Below are 25458 nucleotides of genomic sequence, written 5' to 3' on the forward strand. Positions count from 1 at the left end.
CCAGGTGAGGAGCGTCGCTTGTTCCGAGCAGCCCGCGTCACTTAGAGGGCCGCCGCGGTTGCGCCTAGCTGTCCAGCCCCCCTTGGGCCTCTGGACCGCCTCCGGGCTCGGGCTCACCTCCTCTCGTTGCCCAGCTGGGTCTCTCCCCGCGCCGCCTGTCTCAGGGACTTGCACCCCCTCGCACTGGCCGAGCACTCCTGGTACCTGAAGCGCCGGGTACAGGTCAGCTTTGCCCCTCTCGCAGTGGATTTCGCCCCGTCCCCAAGACCTCCGAGGTGACCAGGCCGCGACTAGGCCGTGGGCGTTTTTTGCGCCTCCGGGGACTCCGTCGCAGTGTCGCTGCTCAGTCCCGGCCCCCGCTGTCTCCGCTCCTGGACTCAGTGGCCTCCTTGCATTCCAGCGCACTAGCCCTGCTTGGTCCCGTCTTCGTGGGAGCACCTCTGCAGGATAATTCAGGATAATTAAGGCCCCGTGGTCGGAGCCTTACCAAGACACGTCCACCATGTTAGGCTGCTGGCCACGCCCCCTCCCGTACAATTGTCCTTCTTGACTGACATTTCCTTTAGTTGTAACCATTAAAGTCTGAGCGGGAATTGTCTGTGATAATTCATGTAGACTAGCAGTTTCAGTGTGACAATTCATCCTATAAAATGTACTTAAAAGTATGTGCGCTCATTTCTTTTTAAAATATAATAGTGATGTAATTTGGACTGAAAGGAGATGTGGTGACTACCTTGTTTGTAGATCACTCCCCAAGAATGATTGAGCTAGAGTTGTTTGTTTCCTGAAAGCCGAAAGGAATCTGTGCTCCTATGGGAGCTACTCACACCTGAGGGTCATCATATCAGACACCACTGACTAGTCCAGGAGCATGAGAAAATAAGAGTCTCTGTTGTCCAGGATGCTAAGGACATCATCAGATTTTTGATTGGTATTTGAACGATTGGGGTTTCCATCCTGCATCCTTCTCAAAATCCAGATTGACAATTAAATGTCATTGAATAGGTCGAAATGAGTAATTGCCCATATCTTCTGGAGCAGTACATATTTTTTGTTGTTTCTTGTATCAGAAGCTGAGCTATCTTTTCTGTTTTGAGAAACTAAGGAACCAGCCCCATAGACACTGATGTTTCGATTAAACTTGTCTAATAAGGGGTAAAAGATGTGATGACTTCTTCAGAATGTTGGCAGGGATCGGATCACTGTGGCATGAAGCCAGTAACATTTTGTCATGTTAGACTGAGATTGTGTGGGTGTATGAGCTATAGTTCACTGTGCCTGTAGAATGTAAAATGTGAGATTCTGTTTGAGAGGTCATTTAGAACTTGTCTTGGTATGGCTATGCTGTGTCTCTGCAATCCAGGATAATGATATGTCCTTTTAAGCTGGTAATCATATATATATATCTAGTAATCCTACACGTGTATCAGTCATCCTTATGACTTCCGCAACAACTTAAAGAGCCACAGAAGCTTTTGAGGTCCTACTGGGGCATTCTTCCTGGGGCATGTACTTTATGATGTCTGCCAATGCCTGATTTCCCCAGATCTTGCACTAGCACCTAAATATGCCCCTGGTTCATCGCACCGGTGCCTCTGAGGTACTCTTGCACAATTGTCCCTAAAAAGCTATCATTTCAGCTGTATAGTTGTTCTGCTGCTTGAGTCTTTCAATGTTTTTGTATGTTTGAGTATCAGGTTGCTCAGTGAACACGATAACCTTTTGCTATTGACTAAATATAGAAAGGCACCTTCATAACACAGTGCTGCAGCTGTTTATCTGGTCCCAGTGGTAATTTCTCATTCTTAGTCCTCTAGACAGTGCTGCAAGCTGCTTCTTAGGTCTCATCTGTAATTACTCGTCCTAAATTCTCTACACAGGGCTGCAGCTCTTCCTCTGTTCCCAGTGGTAATTCTCCATCCATAGTCCTCTAGGCAGTGCTGCTGCGGCGTCTCTGTTCCCAGTGATAATTCCTCATTGTGAGTCCTCTAGGCAGGGCTGCAGCTGCTTCTCTGGTCCCTGTGGTAATTCCTCATTCTTAGTCCTCTATGCAGTGTTGCTGGCTGCTTCTCTGGTCCAGTTGATAATTCCTCATTCTAAGTCCTCTAGGCAGTGCTGCCTATCCGGTGTTTGTTAAGCGTGACTACTCACCCGTAAGGGTCTCAAGGCGCTGGGGGTGTGTGCGTGTGTGTGTGTGGGTGGGGGGGGGGTCTCTGTTCCCAGTGATAATTCCTCACTGTGAGTCCTCTAGGCGGGGCTGCAGCTGCTTCTCTGGTTGCAGTGGTAATTCCTCATTCTAAGTCCTCTAGGCAGGTCTGCAGCTGCTTCTCTGGTCCCTGTGGTAATTCCTCATTCTTAGTCCTCTATGCAGTGTTGCTGGCTGCTTCTCTGGTCCAGTTGATAATTCCTCATTCTAAGTCCTCTAGGCAGTGCTGCCTATCCGGTGTTTGTTAAGCGTGACTACTCACCCGTAAGGGTCTCAAGGCGCTGGGGGTGTGTGCGTGTGTGTGTGTGGGTGGGGGGGGGTTTGGAGGTTCCAGTCCATCAAGAAGGGGGTGCTGCAGCTGCTTCTTTGGTCCTGTAAGTAATTCCTCCATTCTAAGTCCTCCACACAGTGCTGAAGCTCTCTCTCTTCCCAGTGGTAATTTGTCATTCTTAGTCCTCTAAACTCTGCAAGTAAAAAATAATATAATTTACAATGCTAATAGCTCAAAGTTTCTCTAATGCAAGACCTATTGCATTGCAACTGTTTGTTAACGAGTGCCTTCAAGCACAACTATTCAGTGCTCACAAGGACTTCATGTAAAACCCCTGCGCTGAGCCCTCCCCACAAGATCTAAACCAAGAAAGGCTGCTGTAGGCAACACCTGAGGTGCCCGCAAAGGGCTTTGTATCCATTGATTTCAATTACCAGGAAATTGGTTCACAGGGAAGATGAACGAAAGAGAATTGCAGCGGGGACAGTTCAGTCCTAAAAGCAAGTCTCATAATACTTAGGTTTGATTCCCTCTGAGTCATCCTATTCTAGGCGTGGGTGGAGTTATAGATTGTGTATGTGTGTGAGTGAATGCTCCAAATATTGGTTGAGTTGAGAGGTCTGGATTAAAGATGGGCATCTAGCGAGGACAAGAGAGTGGAGGTGGGGGGCATGGAGTAGGAGCTGACAAATGCAAAAAGAGCAATTGAGGGACAGAATGCAGAACAATGCCCATTGTGTTTTTTGCTCACAGTGAGGGCCTGGCAGCTCGGGCTGGACTGTTCCCATTGGGCGCAGGCTGAAGACTGATTTGCATATGGCTGGATCCAAACTGGAATGGCATGGTGAGCAAAACAACGATGGATTTAGGCCCAGATCTCTGTACTGGGGTGAATGTATGACATTGTTCTGCATCCTGTCCATCAATTGTTCTTTTTGCATTAGAGTAGGAGTTGGGCACATAAAAATTGCTGTCTGATGTCCACCCAGCTTCTTCTAATTAAATTGCGCGATCACATTGGTGGAATAAAAATGTAGGAAGATGGCAGTCTTGCTGATGTTAATTTTCACCAGCGCATACTTGCATCCAAAAGGTAGAGAGACTGAAAGAGAAAAAAAATGATAATTTCTTTAGTAGTTGAGAGAGAAGTAACACAGTTTTAAGTATGGACTGAGAATGAAGACCATCACCAATCAAGTGTCAGGCCCACTCTGAAATGTACTTGCATGCACAGAAAATGGTGTGGGTGGCAGCATAATAACACAACCATTGGCACAGCCAATAGGTTTGGCTCTGGCCACTAGCCTTTTGACTTTGTCGATACTTTTGTTTTTGCAAATTATTTTTGTTTTAAATTGTTGAGGCCGAGAAGCTTCCCCAACAATACAGTTTTGAAAAAAATAAGATGACAAAACAAACATATACAAAACCAAATGTCTAGCTGCCAATGCCAGGCTTATGAAATGAAATGAAAACGGGATTTCTATAGCGCATGGCTGCCCGGGAGCGTCCCAGCGCTGAGATTGCATTGACAACGGAGGGGATAAGCAGAGGGGTAGAAGGGTCAGGGTTATTGCGGGAAAAGGTGAGTCTTAAGTAGCTTCCGGAATTTCATGTGGTTAGGTTCGGCACGTAGCTGGGTTGGCAGGGCGTTCCATAGAGTTGCAGCTGTCACCGAAAAGTGAGGCCCTCCAGTGCGGGCTTTCTTGACTCACTGGAGGGCCTCGCTTCTTGACTCAGTAGCCAGGTTACGTTGGGAGGAACGTAGGGACCTGTTAGGTTTATATGGGTAGAGCATGGTCTTAAGCATCGGGGGCCCTTGGTTTTGCAAAGCTCTGTGGGTGGTACATAGGGCCTTGAATTTGACCCTTTCACGGATCGGCAGCCAATGGTGTGCCTTTAGGGCTGGTTTGGCTGATGCTCTCCGGGGGGTGCCTGTCAGAAGCCTTGCAGCGGCATTTTGTGTTCTCTGAAGAACATTAATAGTGGATTCTGGAGCCGCCAAGAAGAGGGCTTTGCTATAGTCTAATCTGGATAAGATTAGACCTTGAATAAGCATTTTTTGTGACTGTGCGGGGAGTAGCGGGAGAATCATCCTGGCTGAACGAAGTAAGCTCACACAGGTACCAGCTGTTTTTTTAGCCTGCGTTTTCAAAGAAAGGTATTGTTCCAGCCAGAAACCTAGACTTTTGAGTTCCGTCTTGGGTTGTGGCAGGGGTCCTAAGCATGATGGCCACATAGCGATGGGAAGGGATGACATTTGATGTCCCAGCAGCATGAGCTCAGTTTTAGAGCCATTTAGTTTCAGCCTTGAGTTGCACATCCAGTTATGGATTCCTTCTAGACAATCATGGAGGTTTTTAAGTTTGTCACCTTCTAAGGAGAATGATACAATTGCCAATGGTTGTATCGAATGGAATTGCCTTGGTCCTCACGTTTTCTAATTGTGTGTTGGTGAGTAATGCCAAAAGTCAACCTTGTGAACAGGGCAAAGCTCCGCAATAAAGTTACCACTAGAGAAGCAAAGTCAATAAAGCAATGCATAGTGCAGAAAAGGAAACCACTGAGATAAGCTCACTGTATCTCTTTGCGATTGTCAAGAACAATACATTTCTCTCCCTTTCGTCCCAAGCAATCACTTTGGCTCAACACTGGCATCAAGTACAATGGTTGTGCCCTTAATTTATAAAGGAATAAGTAAGCACGTACGCCAGTATCCTGTGGTCCTTGTATTCTCATGCGATGATGGTGTCTTATTGAAGCAAACTAGGCACTATGACTTGAAAAGAACCAGATACTCATGAGAAAAGTATCCATTCTGAAAGAAGAGACTCTTTGAAAGGCAATTCTAATCTATTTTACTCCACGCTGATCATGGAGTGCCTACATATAGAACTGAAGTAGAATACAGAATTTGGGGCATGGCCAGGCAGCCGACCAACATGGCCGCACGGCGCTGAAGCTCCGTCTAACCGCCCGCGCACATCTATATTATCCCCCATTATTGAGCCGCAGACTCCAGCTATGCGGCACCAGCCTGTTGCGGTGGAGATGTGGAGCATATGAGGAGCTCCCGATTTGCGGCAGTGATGCCTGGGCGTGACGAGAGAGGGCCGTAACCTGCCAAGGGAGGGACGCCATTACGATCGGCAGAGAGATGCAGGCCCAATGTGGACCCAGGCCTCTTTCATTCTCGCGTTGCACTGCTCCTGTCTGCCCAGAGAGAAGATTGCGGTGAGTGCGCTGGGCGCGGTCTACTGGTGACTCCCTCCCCCCCTTCGCTGTCTCCTCTGTCCGTGGTGAGCGGAGGGTGCCTTGTACGCTCTCGATACTCCCTGAGGCCCGCGGGATAGCCTGGGAGGCAGCCACTCGGCGGCGTGAATGTGCAAGGGGGGGAGGCGAGCGGCAGAGCTAGCTGTGCGCTGCGCCCGGCCACCCTGCGCAGAGCTGAGTGATTCAAATGCCACCAGAAAGCACACTGTTTACACACCTCGGTAATCTTTTATTTAGCGCTGGCCCCGACATCGGATCCGGCCTACAGCTGCCATTTTGAGGTTTATAGCTGTGGTGCCACATACTGGAAACCACTCAGTACCACATTTGACATAGCTGCGCTACATTATTGGGTTTAATCGTATCACTCCTGTTGGACTGTGGGGACACCCTTGGCCTCCGAGTTAGTTGACTCAGTCCCTTTCTACAGCGCTGCGCATAGAACAGAGACACTGTGCTGGTCATTCTGGGCTCCCTTCACAGCGGACCCGATCAGATTCCTAACACAGTCCTCGACACCTGCATGTGGTGCCGTTGACACTGCTGCCTACCTGTATATGCATGTGACGGGGCATGGGAGCCGGAACCTCAGGCTACTGCTGAATGGTGGACAGCCACACCTCTTTTACCCTGCCCCTTGTCCCCACAGAATACCTCAGCATCATGGAGTGAAGAGGAGGACTCAGGGTGGATTCCGATTAGTACTTCGGAAGGTCCCTTTAAATCTTCTGAGCCAGGTAACGAGTCTCCACCCCCTGTGGGCGTAGCGGAGTCAAAAGACGGAAAGCAGAAACCTCGACGGACGGCGTTTCCCAAGGAGCGGAAGCCCACGTGGAAGACGACGGGAGATTCCAAGACGCGGAGCAGAAGGAGAACGACACGCCAGGAGGCCAACGGTTTCACGCTTCGCCCGCCACGTTCCCACGGGAGGAGCGTGGCTCCAAGAGGTACGGGGTCGGGTAGCGGGTTGGGTCGGGCGTAAGAAACAGTAGTGAATGTTTCTGTAGAGAAGCCCTCTATCCTCTACCTCTGCACATCCCCTACCTCTGCACGAGCACTTCTCTTTCTCCACCGGTTAGGGGTAACTAAGTAGTGCACGAACTCACGACGGTTACTCCCTCACTCCCGGTCCCTTGAGAACGTATCACTATATTATTTGGTCCTGATCCTTGTTTCCTTTCCTTTGCCGGTACCGGAGCGGAACCAAACGACGACTCCCGGTGAGGACCTCGACCACCTGACGCCCCGAAGCCAAAGAGTCAACACCGGAGGATTCCTTTTCTTCGTTCCAATTCTAAAGACTGTGTTTAATGAAAAAGACTTGCGTCCCAATAAAGCCTTCGTTAAAACCGTTACTGAAGGCGCCTGTGTTCCTCTTTTCTTCACCCCCACCGGTCGAACCAACAATCCCGAGTTCAAACCCCAACGTCCCATCACCCTCGGGACAATGCACAAAGGCATGGGCCGTAAGGACCCCAAGCAGAGGGTCCTGCCATTTGAAAAGCTGTCAGACAAAGCACAGAACGTAGGCTCAGACATGGCGGTGGGTGGGCAGGACGCTGGCCTGGGAGGTGAGTCCTCGACTGCTGCTGACTCGCTGTTGCAAGAGATAAGGGCCGGCTTCAAAGAGCTGGATGGCAGATTTGACTCTCTTGGCAAACAATTAGAGGGTCTGGGGACAAAATTAGAGGTACATGAAAACAGCTTGATGTAGCGGACGCCAGGATCTTCTGACATTGAGGACAGTTCGGCCCAGTCATTAAAGAGCCTAGAAAGAGTGGAGCGCAAACTCAAGGATGTCGCTATCAAAAATGAGGATTTGGAAGCTCGTAGTCGCCGCAATAACGTACCCATTTTGGGGGTGCCGGAATCTATGAACACTGGCCGCATGGACACTTTGTTCGAAGCAGTACTCATTGACCTATTTGACAGAGAAGCTTTCAACCCCAGATTCGTGGTTGATCGCCCTCATCGTACCCTGGGCCCTCGGCTTAATCCTGGCTGCCTGCCCGACCCAACCTGGCCCGAATTATGAACTACCTGGATCAGGACACTTACTTGTGCCTGGCCAGGGAGCGGGGGCACACGACCTGGCAGGGGGCCCGGCTAGCCCTGTACTCGGACTTCACAGTTATGGTGCAGGAGGCTAGGCGTAAATACAACGGAGTCAGCCACCCTCAGAAACCTTCGTCTCAAATATGGCATGCTCTATCCGGGGCGGCTGCTAGTGGACATTAATGGCAGGCCTCGCATTTTTGACTCACCCAATGATGTACAGGAATTTTGCCAGATTTATAAAAATAAGGGCGGTCAGCAGACAACGGATGGGGCGGGGCCATCTGTTCCGCGGCGGGGCTCCACTGCCAGCATGGAACTCTTCTCCACTGAATGAACAGGCATAAACACAAATGCAGCTTGAGGTGCCCATTGTTTGGGATGTATATTTACTGGGATAGTATCATATTTACGACTTATATAGTTTCATTGTGCTGGGTATTCTGCAGGGCGTTGCCCACCCTCAGGTGTCAACCATGAGGATCTCAATTTTGAACCTAGCGAACTGTTGCTTCTACTTACTGCACCAATTTGAATGTTCCTGGGAGGTTTGGTATAGTTGATTGTTGGGGCTTGCTCCTCGCGATGGGACACACAAGGCTGGGTGGCAGGGGGGAATATGTTGGGTACACATATGTTATGGCTCAGTTTGTATTATGCTCACGGTTCAGCTACACTCCTTTTTTCAGCTCACAACTATCATTTTGACATTTAATTTACTCAGATGGCTAGGATAGGCGCTATTACGGGCCCGTTAGACCTGGCCCTAATGTCTTGGAATGTCAGAGGGCTCAATGACAACAGGAAACGGTAACATGTTCTACGTTACCTGCAACAACATAATATAGACATTGCATTTCTTCAAGAAACGCACTTACCCAAGGTAGAGACCACACGATTTGTTTTAGCTTGGGGGCAGCACCGCTATTTATCCAACTTCAGTAATTACGCCAGGGGAACGGCGATCCTCATACACAAAAGGGTTCCCTTTCATTTATATTCCGTCATTTGTCACAGAGAAGGTAGCTATACTATTGCTACAGGGAAATTGATGGGACACAATCCCACATTGCTATGCATTTACGCACCTAACACTGACTGCTCAGACTTCTTCCATGATCTACAGTCGCAGATCGTCCGACTAGACGCAAGTAACTTGATAGTTGATGGGGATCTGAATTTGATATTGAACCCCACCCTGGACTGCTCATCTTCCTCCACTGCTGCTAAACCACGCAAACAAAGGTGGTTCCTCGCAATTTGTGATTCTCTGAATTTAATCGATATTTGGCAACAGCAAAACCCATCCACCACTGCCTACACACACTATGCGGCCCAATACAATACGTGGATCTGGATCGACTATTTACTACTTACACCAGGTGTCTGCCAGTGGTACAAATCCCTCAACACACTCCTTGGAACCTATTCTGATCACTCACCTAAGTTGCTTCATCTTCAAGTTCCCAGACGCAACGGCTATGAACGTCAATGGCGATTCCCAAGCCGGGCCTTACAGGACGATTTGTTCCTATCTGAGGTGGGGAGGCAATAGAGGATTATTTCACTATAAATATTGGCTTGGTGAATACATGGGTGGTGCTATGGGAGGCCTTTAAGGCGTACATTAGGGGGGTTTGTATTGCAAAGCATGCCAGAGTGTTGAGAGACTTGCGATCCACTTTGTCCCGTATTGAGCAGCAGCTTGTAGAACTAGATAGGGAGTGCTTGACCATTCCGAGCCCTGACAAGATGAAGCACCGGATCACATTGTTAACTGACTTCAGAGCGTGAATCCCATTTTTTAAGCAATTATGCGATCGCCCGTAGATATGGAGAGGGAGAGCGCCCTGGCAGTACACTAGTGCACATGTTGCGACCCCCATACAACATAGCTTACATCACTGAACTGAGTTCCACATCAGGTCAGCTCCTCAACACCTTTGCTACTGAGATCTGTTACAAATTTTTAGACTATTACACTACTATATACACCTCCAGGGGCTGCACAGGACTCTACCGCGCAAGAGGACTATCTGTCTGAGATAGCTCTGGTTTATTTGGAGAAGTACATGCAGAATTTCCTGGCGAAACCCTTCTCAAAGGAGGAAGTCATTAGTGCAATAGAGGCTTTAAATGGCTCCACGGCTCCTGGCCTGGATGGCTTTACGGGCATTTTCTTTAAGACCTATAAGAATTTGCTGGCCCCTAAGTTAGTAGAAGTGTACACAGAATCGCTTGAGCAGAACGTGTTGCCCCCTACGCTCAGAGAAGCAGTTATTATACTTCTCCCTAAGCCATGCAAAGATCCCCTATGTTGTACATAATTTTGGCCGCTCTCCCTATTGAATCTGGACTACAAAATACTCGCAAAAATGATTGCACTCCGCCTCGCCCTTTTGATGGACAAGATCGTTGCCCCGGCGCAATCAGGATTTATTCCTCAAAGGTCTACCTCGCTCACTCACCCACGCACCCTGTTTGCGGTCCTGCATAGAATAAACCCAGAGGTCCCCGCAGGGCCATTCTTTTAGACACGGAGAAGGCTTTCGACTCCTTGGAATGGCCCTTTTTTTGTGTCCGTGATGCTGCGTGTGGGTATGCCCAAGGGCTTTGTTGCCAACACGGTGATCCTACTGCGAGATTGCGACTAAATGGTCCCCTGTTCCCGTTGTCGCGAGGCACCAGACAGGGCTCCCGCCTGTCGGCGCTCTTATTTATCCTTGCAATGGACCCGTTAGTCCGCCATTTTCAAGAAAAGTATCTGCACAGGGGCTTGCAGTTTAATACCGGACCATTGCAGGTTTCTTTATATGAGGACAATGTTATTCTTTATGTGCGTGAGCCTCGGGACAATCTAGACCCCCTGATATAGGAAATCATATGTTTTGGACTATTCTCGGGTTTAGGTATAAACTTGCGGAAATCAGTAATATTCCCCCTAACATCTATCACGGTACAGTGGTATTGTGAGTTCCCGCTTGATTGGTGCACGGACTCTACCAAATATCTGGGCGTGCACATCCATCAGGACACTGCCCAACTGCTTAGGCTCAATTATGGTCAGGCGGTTAATAACTTGGAGGTGCAGGTTGAAAAATAGCAACGCCTCTCCCTCGCGGGAGGGGTCGCCCTGATCAAAATGATTGTGCTGCCAACATTTTTATACCTCTTTAACAACATTCTGATCCCTTTACCAAATAGTTTTTTTTTTTAACACTGCTCTCTCATCTGATTAGACTGACATGGGGGGTAAGCGCCCGAGGGTGAGGTGGCAGGGATTGACATTGCCCTATGATAAGGGTGGGTTCTGCATCCCAGATCTTAAGCTCTATTATTTGGTTGCCCAGTGCAGCTATGCATAGGCTTGGTATCATCCTGACGCTAGAATTCCTTATCTTCGACCAGAGGCGGATTTAGTTCTTCCGGACGCCTTACGTGTTGTGTTACCCAAGGGCCTGGCCAGGGACCCCAAAGACATCCAAACTGTTTCCACCACTAGTTGGGCTTGGTACAACCTACGACGCACTGCCGGCGCCCCCCTCTTGTACTCCTCGGCACTGCCCATCCCTAATAATCGCTGGATACCGATCAAGGGGGAGAAATTGGTACAGTGCACAGTAGCTAAATTCGACATTACTACATTTGGAGACCTGTTCCAAGGAGAGCATGTCTTCCAGATGACTGAAGAGGAGCGTTTTCACACCGCCACCTTCATGGACCGGGGGCGCTCAGCTCTTAAGGCGACTGTACCCAGTTTCCCTCATGAACCACTGTAACAGAGGGGGCCCCCTTAGGCAAAATAGAGGTAGAGAACGGCGGGGGAAATAGGCAAACTACTCAGAACGGAAATTCTCTACCTGTAATGATCAAAGTGTGCTTTACATCACAGACACATATACACCTAAGAAGCTGGCCTACTAACAAAAACATGTACCAAAAATGAGGTATCAAAACATATCCAAATTTATTAGTGATACATTCACATTATTTGATTATTAATTTAAACATTTAAAAAGAAAGTTCACATCCCATCCCACAGTCATTCAGACAACCAAACTCATACACACTGATACTCATACGTCCTGCCACTCAGGGGTCCAACCATACAGAAAGTACCAACAAGTGCACAATAGCAAGTGGACCAACGAATTATGATCTGATATTGGCATCAGTTACAATAATTCAGACATATAATGATCATTTTGCACAACGGTGGCTGAGTAACTTAAACACATATAAGAACATAAAGACAATACATGTAAGAATCCATTAACTTCAAATTGACAAAATAAGCATTTAAGGTCCATATGGATATTCTCAATGTGAAATGTTTAAATTAATAATCAAATAATGTGAATTTATCACTAATACATTTGTATATGTTTTGATACCTCATTTTTGGTACATGTTTTTGTTAGTAGGCCAGCTTCTTAGGTGTGGTATATGTATCTGTGTTGTATAGCACACTTTGATCATTACAGATAGAGAATTTCCGTTATGAGTAGTTTACCAGTTTCCCTCTTGAACCAGATTTGTTCACCCCCCTCACGATGACGATAGAGACTGTCAAGGGCTCGCACTTAATTTCTAAGCTATACAGCGAATGCTCGTCCACAGTCCCTGTCTTAGATGATAAACATCGTAGGGCCTGGGAGGAGGACCTGGGGCAACCCGTTCTCGATGACCAGTGGGTCAAATGTTGTTCTGTGACAAAAACTGTTTTCTTAAATAGCCGCCACAAGCTCATTCATTTTAAATTCCTACGCAGGATATATGTGACCCAGGCGACAACCCACAGATTAGACCCGACCAGACCACACGCCTCCTTAAAATGCGGGGCTCCGCAGGCAGACTTTGTTCACCTCACTTGGACATGCACCAAGATACGAGCTTATTGGGAAGAGGTACGTAAGGCGCTTGGGGACATGATAGAATTAGATGTGGTGCCCACACCAGAGTTGGCACTACTGGGTTATGTGGCTAACTTTCTGAAACCAGTCCGGAATTTTGTCGCCCTCAGCCTATTGCTGGGGAAAAGATAGATTGCCTTACACTGGGGGTGTAAAGCCGCTCCTACATTTAAGAATTGGCTGAGCAGCTTAACATATTGCAACACAAATAGCGACTTATATACCACGACTTTGCCATGCTCCTCGCGGCCTAAAGACATTTGGGGTCCACTCAAGAACTATGGGACCATGGAGAGGCTACTTCCTTTTTTTTTTGGTTTTCCTCATACACCATTCTGGAAATTCCTGAAGGGAAACTGGGCAGCTCCTTCCGGTTTTTTCAACCTGATCCAGTCCTGATGTTAAAGACCTAAGTCGTAATGGAACGTGCCTGATCCCTCAAGTTTCCACTGCTTTCCCAATCCACTCCCGTTCACACCATAACTGGCACCCTGTGTTACTTAGGAGATAAGGTAGACCGACAGGGCCCAGGATAAATCATAGAAAGACCTTTCAACTTTCACCTATCTTGCCAAACCACAAGAGGCAACCAGATTTTAACAAAACTTATGGGTTGCATGCCATGTCAGATTTACTGGTGAGAATAATGTGTTTTTGGCAGTTCGAAAAGGTAGGAGGGACTGGGTTTTTCCATGCTCTACATATTTCGCGCCTTGCAAGAAGCATAACATAAAAAATAAATCTAGTGTGGGGATCATTAACACTATATCCATGGCTCAATCCAAAAAGAATAGTTCTATTGGTAATTTCCAGCGGTGACTGGAGAACATCTCCCAAAAAATCCTGGATCTTAACCCAATAGTCTCTTATCTCGGGACAGACAGCAAACAAGTGTACATCATCTGCGGCAGGGTATCTGCATCTTGGGCAATAATATTCTAAGTTAGAAAATGTTACTAGTTTTTGGGGAGTTATATATACCCTGTACATAGTATAGAGATGGTTTCGCTTCAATGCGGCGGGCTTGACCACTGCCTGCAAGATGGTAAAAGAGTCAGTACACAGGTCTTCCGTAATTTCGCTGTCTGGATTTGATGCATTGTTCCAGAGTTTTTGTAGCTCTAATTTTGTGATGTTCTCAGCATCGAACATGGCTGTATACCAGTACGAAATTTGATTTTTCCATCTGCCACTCTTGAAGATTAGATCAAATTTTGGATTGGGTTTATTAAGATTCCATGGTCTCGTTGACCACCATCCAGACAGCTGGTAATATTTAAATCTGGTGAGTGTTCCCCCAGTCAGACTAGATAAGACCTCCCAGTTTAGAAGCTGCAAATCTTCCTGTAGGTCCCCCCAACGTTCTAGCCCTGCCATCCTCAGGGGCCGAGATAGTTGATCATCAAGACAAATCGGCGTTCCGGGGGATTCCCAGATGGGGGCCTGTGCTGCATAGTAAGGAATATCTAGCCTCTGCCTGATAAATACCCAATTTCTTAAGGCAGCCCGTAGAGTCTTGAGTCTTACTTTTTAAAAAAAAACTTCGGATCCCCATACTTGAAAAGAAAATAGCCTTCACCCTGTGGTATGTCTTGCAATAGTGCTTTAAATAATAACCCTAAAGACGATAAATCAGTTTTACCCGTAAGTGGTCTAAAATGTTTAAAGTGAAAAGCATAGCAATAGACAAGTAAATCTGGAAGGGCCAGCCCTCCTGTTTTTAAAGTCCTTTTGAGCTTTTCCCAAGATATTCTTGGCGATTTAGAGTTCCAAATGAAAGATCCAAGTTTACCCTGTAGTTTTTTAATGGATGGTGTGTGAAATGATAGAGGAATAGAATTGAATAGGAATGTAATTTTTTGAAGGATGATCATCTTGATTAAATTTACTCTCCCAAAGATGTTTAAAGGGAGAGATGACCATCTTTGAAGGAGGGCACAAACATCCTTTGAGACTCTGTCTAGGTTGATTTTTGGAATATCTTTGATTTTTTGGGCCAGGTATACCCCCAGATATCTCATTTTGGTCTTTGCTCCCACTGTCCCTACTAATTGATTCCACTCTATGATCTCGGTTTTGTCTCTATTGATGGTATATCCCGAGACCTCTCCGAACTCCTCCGCTAGATCTACTAATCTGGGAAGGGCATCTCCTGGGTTTGGAGTAAACATGAGTAAATCATCTGCGTATAACGCAAATTTTAACTCTAAATCAGAGATCTTGAAAGGTTTAAATATCAAATCCGATCTAAGCAAACAAACAAAGGGCTCAATGTATAAATTAAACAACAAAGGCGATAAGGGGCAGCCCTGCCTGGTCCCACGAGCGATAGTTACCCAGTTGGTGAAGGAGCGATTGATTAGGATTTTTGCACACGGTGAGCAGTATAAAGATCTTATTGCTATAATAAAGTTGTTTGGAAAACGAAAACCAGCAAGGGCCTTCCACAAATACAGCCAATCGACTTGGTCAAATGCCTTGGCGGCATCGACCGCTGCCAATGTCAGGGGAAGCTTCTTGTTAATTGCAACATCTATTGCTGTGATGGCTTGAAAAGTTAACTCCTTGAGTTGACTGTCAGGGACGAAGCCCCTCTGGTCTTGATAAATAATGGTTTTAATTATTTTAGCCAGTCTCGCTGCTAAAACCCCAGCGAAGACTTCGTAGTCCGAATTTAAAAGAGAAATCGGTCTATAAGACTCTATTTTAGATGGATCTTTATGTGGCTTCAAAATTAAGGTAACGGTGTCTTCTGCCCACGAATCTGGGGCCCTTTCCCCACCTTGAAGGATTTTATTAAACAAGGTTGTTAGGGCTGGTAATATTTGATCAAGAACAATCCTATATACTTCGACAGGCAGTAAATCGGGACCGGCTGCTTTCCCTTTAGCCATTTTCATAAACTGAGTTCTTATTTCGCCTTCTCTGATGTCGGAGGAGAGGTAGATTTTATCTCCCTCAGACAAATACGGGAGCTGTACTTTACTTAACCTCTTCCATGCTCATGACAAGGTCAACTCGTCATGGGTGTTACCTGCGCTGTGCTTAGGACGAGTTGACCTTGTCATGATTCTATAGTATTCAAGCATCTGCAGCACAGGAGGGGAAAACCCCTTAGCAGCCAAGGTGTTAACCAGCTATCCATCCTCTGCGGGCAGTGATTAGCGATGGAGAGGCTACTTCCATCTACACCACCTGAACAGGGCAGACTCCCCACTGGGGTGGGTTAATGACATCGATGGGCCGGTTGAGACATATTTTTTACAACCACTAGACATGGAATTGTAAATCTATAATCAGGCGTCATGAGGGATAAGCTGTACGACATTGCAGAAACTGGGGGAATGCTGGAATGATTGCAAGTAGCCTTCTGGGACTGTGTTTAATACTCTTTTGTGATGCCCGTATATGCCATTATTTTTATGCTAACAAGTTGTTACAGTGAGCTACATGGTTATATTTTCTGATGCAGTTTGATACAAAATGGTAAATAACGTTTTTTTTAAAAAGTAGAATACAGACTTTGACCGTGAACTCGAGCCCCACCCCCCCCCCCCCCCCCCCCCCACCCCACAAGGAAACCCAACTTTCACACTCGCCAGTAAACATTCACTTGCACAATCCTCATTACTTCCAAACCCAAAAACAAAGTGGAAGGGTAGGGTCAAACCAATCTCCATGCAAGCCCCAAACTCTAGATAAAACCCCATATGCAGATAAATGTCAGTCTTATCACTTATCAATATCGGCTTTTGTAAAGGCCCTTTTAAAGACGTGTTTTTCTGGACCCAGGAGCTGAATAAAAAGCAGAAGCATCCCCAACGTGGGTCCCCCACCGGTGAAACTCCTATCACTGGGGGACTTACACTGATGCCTTTTCGCAGGAGCCCATCTGCACATAAACTGCTGAGAGCTATAATAGCAATGTGTGCTTTTTAAGACCAAAAAAGTTGTATTTGCTTTTAGCCCGTTTTTGATGAGGGCCCGTTGGCATCCCCAACAATGAAGTTTTGCAAAATCTATGACAAAGCAAAACCAGAATCGACAAAGCCAAAACACCCTAGACCTTTTGGCATTGCGAAGGCTTGTTTTTAATTATGATTGCCATTTGCAGGTGTAGCTGTGCCGACACAGGTAGCTGAAAATAAATGAGAATTTTAAAAGTTAAAATCTGTGCATTCTTCTGAGTCCCACAGAAAACACAGTAGCTCCTTCCCAACAGTGATGTTCTCAAAATAGTGTCTCAAATTGTTTAGTCGGAATGTAAGATATACCCGCTTACCATACACCGTTAAGGGGTTACTGCAAAATTAAGGTGCATGTTGATCTTGACTTGTTTTTTTCCTTTCCTAGATAGGGGGTTGGATACATTGCTCTATATGTGCTGCATCACTACTTGGAATAATGACAGATGACAAAGATGTGCTTCGAGATGTGTGGTTTGGACGAATACCGACCTGCTTCACATTATACCAGAACGAGGTATCAGAACGAGAAGCAGAGCCCTACTATGTAAGTGCCAGTGGAAGAACCATTTCCACCTTATTGTCTAACTATTTTTTATGTTTAGGACTATTGATAATTGTTTGAAGTAAACTTAACAGTATTTTCCTATAAAGTCTTAAAATAAGACTTGATTAGATGGGGATATGGCCTTATGCTTGGAGTAACGTCAACTGTCCTTCAGTTTTTTTCTGATGCTGCCTGTGGTGCACAGAGAGCACCTATTCCTGCTCCAACAAGTTCTGTATTTGTGAAGTTTGACGGCAAAGGGCATTGGCAAAATCAAACGTTCATGATGTGAGTCACCATATAACCAGTTACAAAAATGTAAGACACTTATCCTGATTGTTCAGTTGAATCTGAATCATGGAACAAGGAAGGATGGGAATCTAATGGTGGAGATGGGCATTGTGCCGCTGGTGGCTGCATCCATCCGATTTGTTGTACCTGTACCTTCACCTGCAGCTAATTCATTGTCTATTCAGCACAAGAATGAAAGGATTGCCTAAGTTCTCCAAGGATATCCATGAGTGGTCTTGTATGTAATCATTAAAGAGGAAATGGGAAAAAAAGAACAAGGTGACAGCTGGAATGCTTAAGTTTCTCTCAGCCACTGATTCAGATTTATGACCCAGGACACAGAAGTGAATAACTGAAGCACGGGAGTATTTGAATCTTAAATAAAAGTCCTTGTCAACTTTATATTGGAGCACAAGAACAAAAAGATGTTTCTGAATGCTTTTAAATGGGAGGATAGTAAAATGAAGAGTTAACTTGATGATTAAATTAACTCTTCATTTTAATGTTATCCCATTTCAAAGTGCTGAATTTACCAGCAGCAGGCCTCTTGCTCCTAGTAGCCATTAGACACACCATATTCATTCCTGAATAATACTGTCATTGTTTTCAAATGGGAAAAATTTAAAGTTGATAAAAATATTTCAGTGAAAGATTGTCAACTACTCTCCAACTCAATTAAACCAATTATGTCTCAATATTTATGAAGCATGTTTCTTCACTTTAAATTCCTCCTATTCAAACAAATGGCTGTATTTTTCTGTTGTAAATATGGCACCATGTCTACTGGGCATTTACACACAGCAGACATCTTGCTCCCAGTGGCTGGTAGAGAGTGTCATATTTATAACTGGAAAATGCAGTCATTGTGTGAAGCGGGAGAAATTTAAAGTGCAGAATAATGTTTCATATTATGAACATTGTTTGCAGAACAATTTTCTGCACTTCAAATTTCTCCCTTTACAAAAACGGTTGTATGTTTGTGTTCTACACGTAACAGTGCCACGTATGGCTAAAGGTATGTTCTGTGCCACAAGTACCTATGACAGACTCATTCACCCATACACATATACCCCATTCATATGCACACATGTTCACACATCCCCAATGACCACACACTCACTGGCACACATGGCAGCCCTGTCAGAGTGCCCCTAGTCCAAGTATTCTGTTCAAACCATAGTCTTTGGCTGTATGGACATTAGGCTTAATTAATGAAACTGGGCGTGGGCGTGTCTGGTAACATTGCACAAGCGGCTCGGCCTTCAGTAGTTCACAATGATTTCCACTGATCCGAAGTAGCTCTGACTACTGAAAAGGTTGGAGACCCTTGCCCTACATATTCTTTATTTTGAGTGGGTAGAAAAGAGGTTGAGCATGAAGCATCTAAACACACACGATTCTGCGCATTTTGCTATGATCAGCACTACTTGGAAGAAATAGGTTTCTGAATTCAATATAATTTATGTTTATGAATCTCTGAGAGCAGTTTCTTATACCCATTGGCTGTTGGATAACAGACCATGACAAGTGTTCAGTTAATGTCAATTTTTTACTTGTAGTTGACAACCTAATTTTGTTCCTACTTGTCAGTCAGCTGTAGTGAGCAGATGTCACCTGGGTGAACTTTTGTGTATCTCAACTGTATTAACGCCATCATCCAATGCATATATCTTTATTCCCTTCCTTAAGCTAGGATAACTTTAGTGTAAGGGTTTACCATATCAACTACTTTACTCTGCTTCTAAGACGTGTGTGGATCAAATTTAGAAGGAATTTGTTTCCAGTTACAAACCACGGCACCAAATTGGGTAAGGCAAAATAACTACCCCATGCCTTTATTGAAGAAAATTGCACTGTGAGCTGAGTTACATTGAAATGTGGATATGTATGTATGAATTTTTAGTGGTATTTCTGTTGTTTGAACTTAGCCAACAGATTAGAGGCGAGCTGTACATGGTCAAAGTCTAGCATAAAGCCAACATGTGAAAGGAGAGGTATCTGGATATGTACGGTTAATGCATCATGATGTAACATCCTTTAAAGAGATACATCTTCAACTCTTGCCTAGTTTGGAGCAGGATTGCTGTGTTCCTGATAGTGTGATTGAAACAAATGTTTTGAGCAGGTTGATAAAATATGAGGTCTGTTGATGTTGAATTTCCCTTGGCTTTCATCAGGGCCACTGCTCTAACGTGTTGCTACTGTGTCAAATCTGTGAAAAATAAAACAAACATTTCACTCTAAATTAATCAGTGGAAATGAAACTCAAATTACAAGTGAAAGTAGGAACGATACAACCTATACCTACATATATGTACACATCCTCCTGGTCACCAGGATACTCAACGTGATCCAAAGTGACAGGGGTCTGGACCTCATCTCACCTGGACCGTGCTCAGGTATACGAGGCCCCGCTCTGTCTGTCGGTGCAAGCCTCAGGATCAGTTTGGGGCACCGACAGTCATTTTTTCCATACTGTCTTTTGCACTGTTCCTGTTGTTTTAGCCAGGGGATGTGCCTTGTTTTCAATAAAGAGTAGTTTTGACATTTAACCCTATTTTAGATTCACCACTTTCGTGTTATGTTGCACTGTTTTTCACCACTCTTAACCATCACTAACTGGCCAACAACTGGTAGCTCACAACACACTGTGGACCTGATCCAGTACCAACATCTTACTGTGTGGCATGGGGTCTAGATGATCTAAAGACCAGCCTGGTCACAGTGTGGACAATCAAATGATATGACTGATCACTTGGTTTGTTTGATGGTTATCCACAACAAGTTGCTCTGGATTTTGTTGACCAGTTTGTGACTACATTTGCTTCTCACACATGTGATTCGCACTCTGTTACTCTGTTTTGTGGCAATTATAGCACTCACTGACATAGTGTATGTCATGCCAGTGTGGCTAATTTGTTTGGCCTTTAGACCTTACTAGTTTTGTTTTGTTTTTCATAAGTACTTAGCTGGGGAAGCGAACTGGTAGTAGGTCTTTAAACTCTTTTCCTTTTGACCCTCCTCTCCCTGTTTTTGTAATATGTATGTCTTGTTTGCCATTGCATTATTGATAGAGCTCCATGTGGTTTTAGAATTCAAGGTAATCAACCAATGGTATTACAGAAGCATTTATCTCTTCTAGAAAGAGAAGATTGTATTGTTCTTCAATCCCTAAATTCTCTTACTAGGGATCTTTTCCAGACCTTTATTGTTTCTTTTCTTTTCCATCATTCCTTTTCCTGCTGATCATATGTGCATGTACCATCAGGGATACTACTCTTCACCAAGCAGCCAGATATTAGTCCAAGTGTAATAATTCAGCTTGTCTTCTCCAGTTTCCATATGGGGATCTTTTATTCGAATACCAAGCTTCAATTTCTTATTTTGTACCTGCTGCATTGGAAGAGGTCAAGAAGCAAATCATCTTCTTGGCTGTACTTTCATAGGCAGCTGCCACTTGTAAACAACCCAGGACAGTCGAAAAAAGTTTGATTCTTATGAGAGAGAAAGCTAGACTCATGTACAGATATTCCATAAATGCTCTATCACGATACTCCTCAGTATGATATTAGAATTGCCATGTTTTATTTAGATGTTATTTACTGCCCAAAGAACATTTTCTGCATCCATTAAGCTTTTAAGGGTATTTGTAACTGAAGAACCGAAATCGGTTATTGACATTCCTTGGTTAAATCTTCCTTGAAATGTCATATTGATGTTTTCGCCAGCCATTCTTGCACGCACATTCTAATATATTTTTGATAATGACATTAGTTAGGCTTATAGCCATGGTCTTCCATGTTGGTGTTTTGTAGATTGTCAGCATGATTGATTGTATCCAGGAGTTTGGTAGCTTCACTGTGTCTCATCTGAAGGAGAAAAGTGACTGTAACAGTGGGTTACACTATTCATGGAAACTTTTTAAGTAACTCATCAAAGGTAGGTTTTGACCCTGCACAATGTTATTTTTCAGACTCTCAAAGGAAAAGCAATCAGGATTAGCCTAGGTTTGTGAAATGTTAAATAAATAAAAGTGGCCTTTGTAGATAGATGAGCACTACAGACAGGCTGTCAGAATTGCTTGAAGAATGTATTTCTACTGGAAGAGCCTGACTTGTGCTGGCGTCAAAAAGTTGCCTCAGATGGATAATCCTAGTTTTCAAAGTGAGGACAGAACCTCCGTACTTTTAGAGGGCCTGCAATGCCAATGGACCTCCAAACCAGTCGAGATTCTTTGTCACTGGTGGCCCAGTAAAGTTCCCTGCTTAAGCCTTCTTTCATTTTCAACCATTTGCCTGTATTTATTTCTGATCGACTTGAGTTAGGCAGGTCACATCAATATTTCAATATTTATTTTAGTTCTTTTTTTATTCTGCCCTCATTCTTTATTAAACCAGGTCCGAGTGTGCTGTCCCACGTTGTGGGTTAAGTCTTTGTGGGTCCCTCAAAGATTTTTTTGCAATTCCTCATAGATTTTAGGACTTGTGCTCACTAAACGTTTATGGTTGCAAAGTCTACGATTTGCAAAATTTGAGGCATAACTACTACAGAAATGCAGGTCACAATATTCAGAAAGCATATTGCGAAATGGAAATGTAATCTATTTGTTGAAACATCTTTATTCGATTCACTGAATCATCAAAGCAATAAAATTCATCGATAACATTAAAATACATATATAAATAAGATAAAAACAATGTATATAAAATATAATATCAATAATAGATGCAATGGTTATAAAGTGCAGTTTTCTAAGTTCTTAGCATAAAGTACTTTTTCAATTAATTTTAAGTTCCAGCAACCTATAGGAAATATTTTTGCAAACCTACAGTCAAGCAATAGCAACACTTATTATTTCATAATTCCTAGAACCGTTGCTAATCATAGGCATTATACATTATAAATAATAAAACATCTACGAAATCCACCTATACAGCATTTATCACATTGGTACGCAGATATGTATAAAAGTAGGAGACAACTCATGGACAAGACCTTGTATCATATATTAGGATATTCCCTCATATATCAGAATTTTAAACCTTGTTTTATTCTAATATAGTTTGCCGCTAGTAGGAATCTGCTTATCCCAAATACGACCAACCTAGAGGTATCTGTTCTGAGGATGCGTAACATTTCAGCGTACTGTCTGATACCCATATTCCTACCCAATGGGGCGAATCCATTTTCTCCTTGGGATTTCATAACAAGTACAGAAAAATAAAACATGAGCTAGGTCTTCTTGTCTACCCATAGCACACTCAGTGAAAGAAGAATCATTGCCCTCTTGAGCGCTTTTCCCCCACTTAGACGTACATTTCTTAATTTGCAGAGTACCGTATCTAAATTTTAGATATAGTACTTTGGCTAGTCGGGGCTCAATGTCATCCATAACATAAAAAACCGATTAGTAAGGGATCCATAGCCAGGGCCTACTGCAATACTTTGATCAATATAACTCCAAATAATGGTTTTACACTTGTTTTTGAGTCAGGGGAGAGCTGTTCCGGGTGGTCCCAATGTCTGTGTAATAACAAAAGAGAGAGTAAGGGGTTATTCACGAGGGTGGATGGGGGTACTGCTGGTCCCCTGGAATTTAAATAAATAAATAAACAACAGAAGGAGTATCTCCAGAGTACCAAACCAGTGGTCCTAACAGGGAAGGAGGGAGATGGAGATGTGACAAAAGAAAAGTATTCTTTTGTTTAGAAACCCCTCACTCACCAACCTGGTTGGTGACATGCTTCATCATTGGGGCCCACCTGGACAGCCGAATGCCATCCAGGTGTGCTGAGACACTTGACTACAGTATGACTTTCCTGAAAAAACTTTTATTCCTAAGATACTGAACAATATTAAAATGCGTTATGAGATACTTCAGTTGGCTGCAATGACCAGCTGTATCCATGTGAATGTGCAAAATGGTGGTCTACATGTTTCAACCTGTGATGGGATCTACCAGGTTTTCTTAAGGACCAAATGTGAGGAACCTCGGCGGTATACACACACTAACGTGCACCCAACCCTCGATTCCAGAACCTAACTGTATATTTGCAGTTGGTTTCCTCACAGCCTAAAATAGGCGAGGAAAAACGGGAGAAACCTGTGGAAGGAAAATCACAAACAAACAAATTACGTGCCTGTAACGTAGTGTAGTTTCTCACTAGATGACATGCTCCATGCGAATCCCTTTCATGCTGAATATAATAGCCCATGAGGTGCATACTAAGTGGCATAAAATGTTGCCATGCGCCAGCATTGTGATCCTGAAATGCAAGGATTGTAACTATAATTATAGAGTAGAGGCTTGATTTGCATATGCGTTATATCTCACACTCTCACAAATACACACTGATAAATATTGGTGAGAAAAGTTGGTGTGAAATAACATTATAAGTCACTCACGCACTCAATTCAGAGAAGGTGACTGTCGGCGCTCGCAAATCATCATGTGAACTTATTTCGTGCATGCATTGTTAATTCAATAAAGCATCAAGAATACTTGAGGTGGGAGTGATGAGAAAGGACTAATGGCGGAATCTTACTGAGATTAGAGTTTTCAAATGCCTCAAGGGGTTTTAAAAGGGAGGCTTGTTCTCCAAACAAAATGATTCTAAAATAGGAGAAAGGAAGTGACAGCAGCCCGTGAGGAGGGTTGGGCTGAAAAGCGCGTTTTCTGGCAGTTCGCCTCACAATGCGCAATGTTAATAAATGGTTGGAGCGGCGGTTCATCTCTCGACGAGCCGACCGTTCGGTCTTTACTTACAGTTTGTGCAGGAAGGAAAAGGCTATTATGCCTAAGCGCCTACCGTCATACCCCGAAGCCGACATGGACTGCCGTCCATGATGATTAAAGGCAGTTGGTTCCGGGTCTAGGCGGGGCCGATGGACACGTGATTGGCGTGACGGCTCCGTAACCCAGGGAACAGTGAAAGCCTGTATCCCAATATCTGTTGAGACCCAGTCGCAGAAGCCAAGTACGGATATGGATCAACCAAGGAAATGTAACAAAAGTATCGAGACTAATTAATTCACTTATTGCCTGTCTATATATCTGCAATTCTTCAGTTGTCCATAACCTAATCCAATAGGAAAGAGCCATCCATATGGCCCTGTGTTCGATTAGTTTAAGGCCCAGATCCAACATAAGAGGTATCACTGGGGTATTTTGTGGGAGGGCAGTGAATCTCCTCATAATTTTATTTTCTGCTGAGGTTAACGGGGCAAGAGTCCCACCTCCCCATAAATCTGAGCCATATAAGGTAGCTGATTGAGCCCTAGCTTTATAGACTAGTAAAGCAGGGGTAACTGCCTTTGACGAGGTTAACAGAAGTTTTTTTGCAATTGGGCCACCATATTGATTAAGAACAGTTTTAGATTTCATAATCTGTGGGTTCCAGGAAAGTTTAGAGTTTATGGTCTCCCCCAGATAAGTGAAATTTGTCACCCGGTCCAAGCTAGCTCCACTTGACTGCATCTTATTATTGAAACATCTGTGTGGTCTGATAGTCATATATTTAGTTTTAATCGGATTAATTTCAAGATCCTTTTGTCTACAATATCCATCCAGTGTATCTAAAAGATTTTGGAGTTCCCTTGGGGTTTGAGATAATAGGATGGTATTGTCGGCAAAAGTTAAAGCACAAATGTGTTCACCTCCCAATTTCGGGGAATCGTGGCTAGCTTTTTTAAGTCTTGTAGTCATATCATTGACATACAGGAGAAAGAGTGTTGGCGCCAGGACACAGCCCTGGCGCACACCACTTTTTACAGGTATCTCCTCTGTCAATTCACCCCCTTTCCCCCAACGCACTTTTGCGTATGTGTTCTCATGTAATCTAATAAGCTGTAATACAATATTACTAGGGACCCCTAAATGCAAAAGACTAGCTCAAAGACATTCCCTAGGAATAGAATCGAAAGCGGCCTTGAAATCA

The 25458-nt window shown here is 44.4% G+C and overlaps 1 protein-coding gene across 2 annotated transcripts in view; it reads left to right on the top strand.

The window, feature by feature from the left end:
* Positions 1 to 25458, top strand: part of ATG5 (autophagy related 5) — a 599844-nt gene that overhangs the window by 55036 nt on the left and 519350 nt on the right. Inside the window, exon 2 of one of the 2 annotated variants that reach the window (XM_086926702.1) lies at positions 17072 to 17230. In XM_086926702.1, the coding sequence (XP_086782828.1) occupies positions 17123 to 17230 (108 nt within the window). In that variant the 5' untranslated portion in view covers positions 17072 to 17122. The remainder of the gene's footprint in view (positions 1 to 17071; positions 17231 to 25458) is intronic. The other variant, XM_086926703.1, reaches the window with a different exon arrangement.

Source organism: Lissotriton vulgaris, chromosome 6 (genome assembly GCF_964263255.1).
Source record: "Lissotriton vulgaris chromosome 6, aLisVul1.2, whole genome shotgun sequence".
Taxonomy (NCBI): Eukaryota; Metazoa; Chordata; class Amphibia; order Caudata; family Salamandridae; genus Lissotriton; species Lissotriton vulgaris.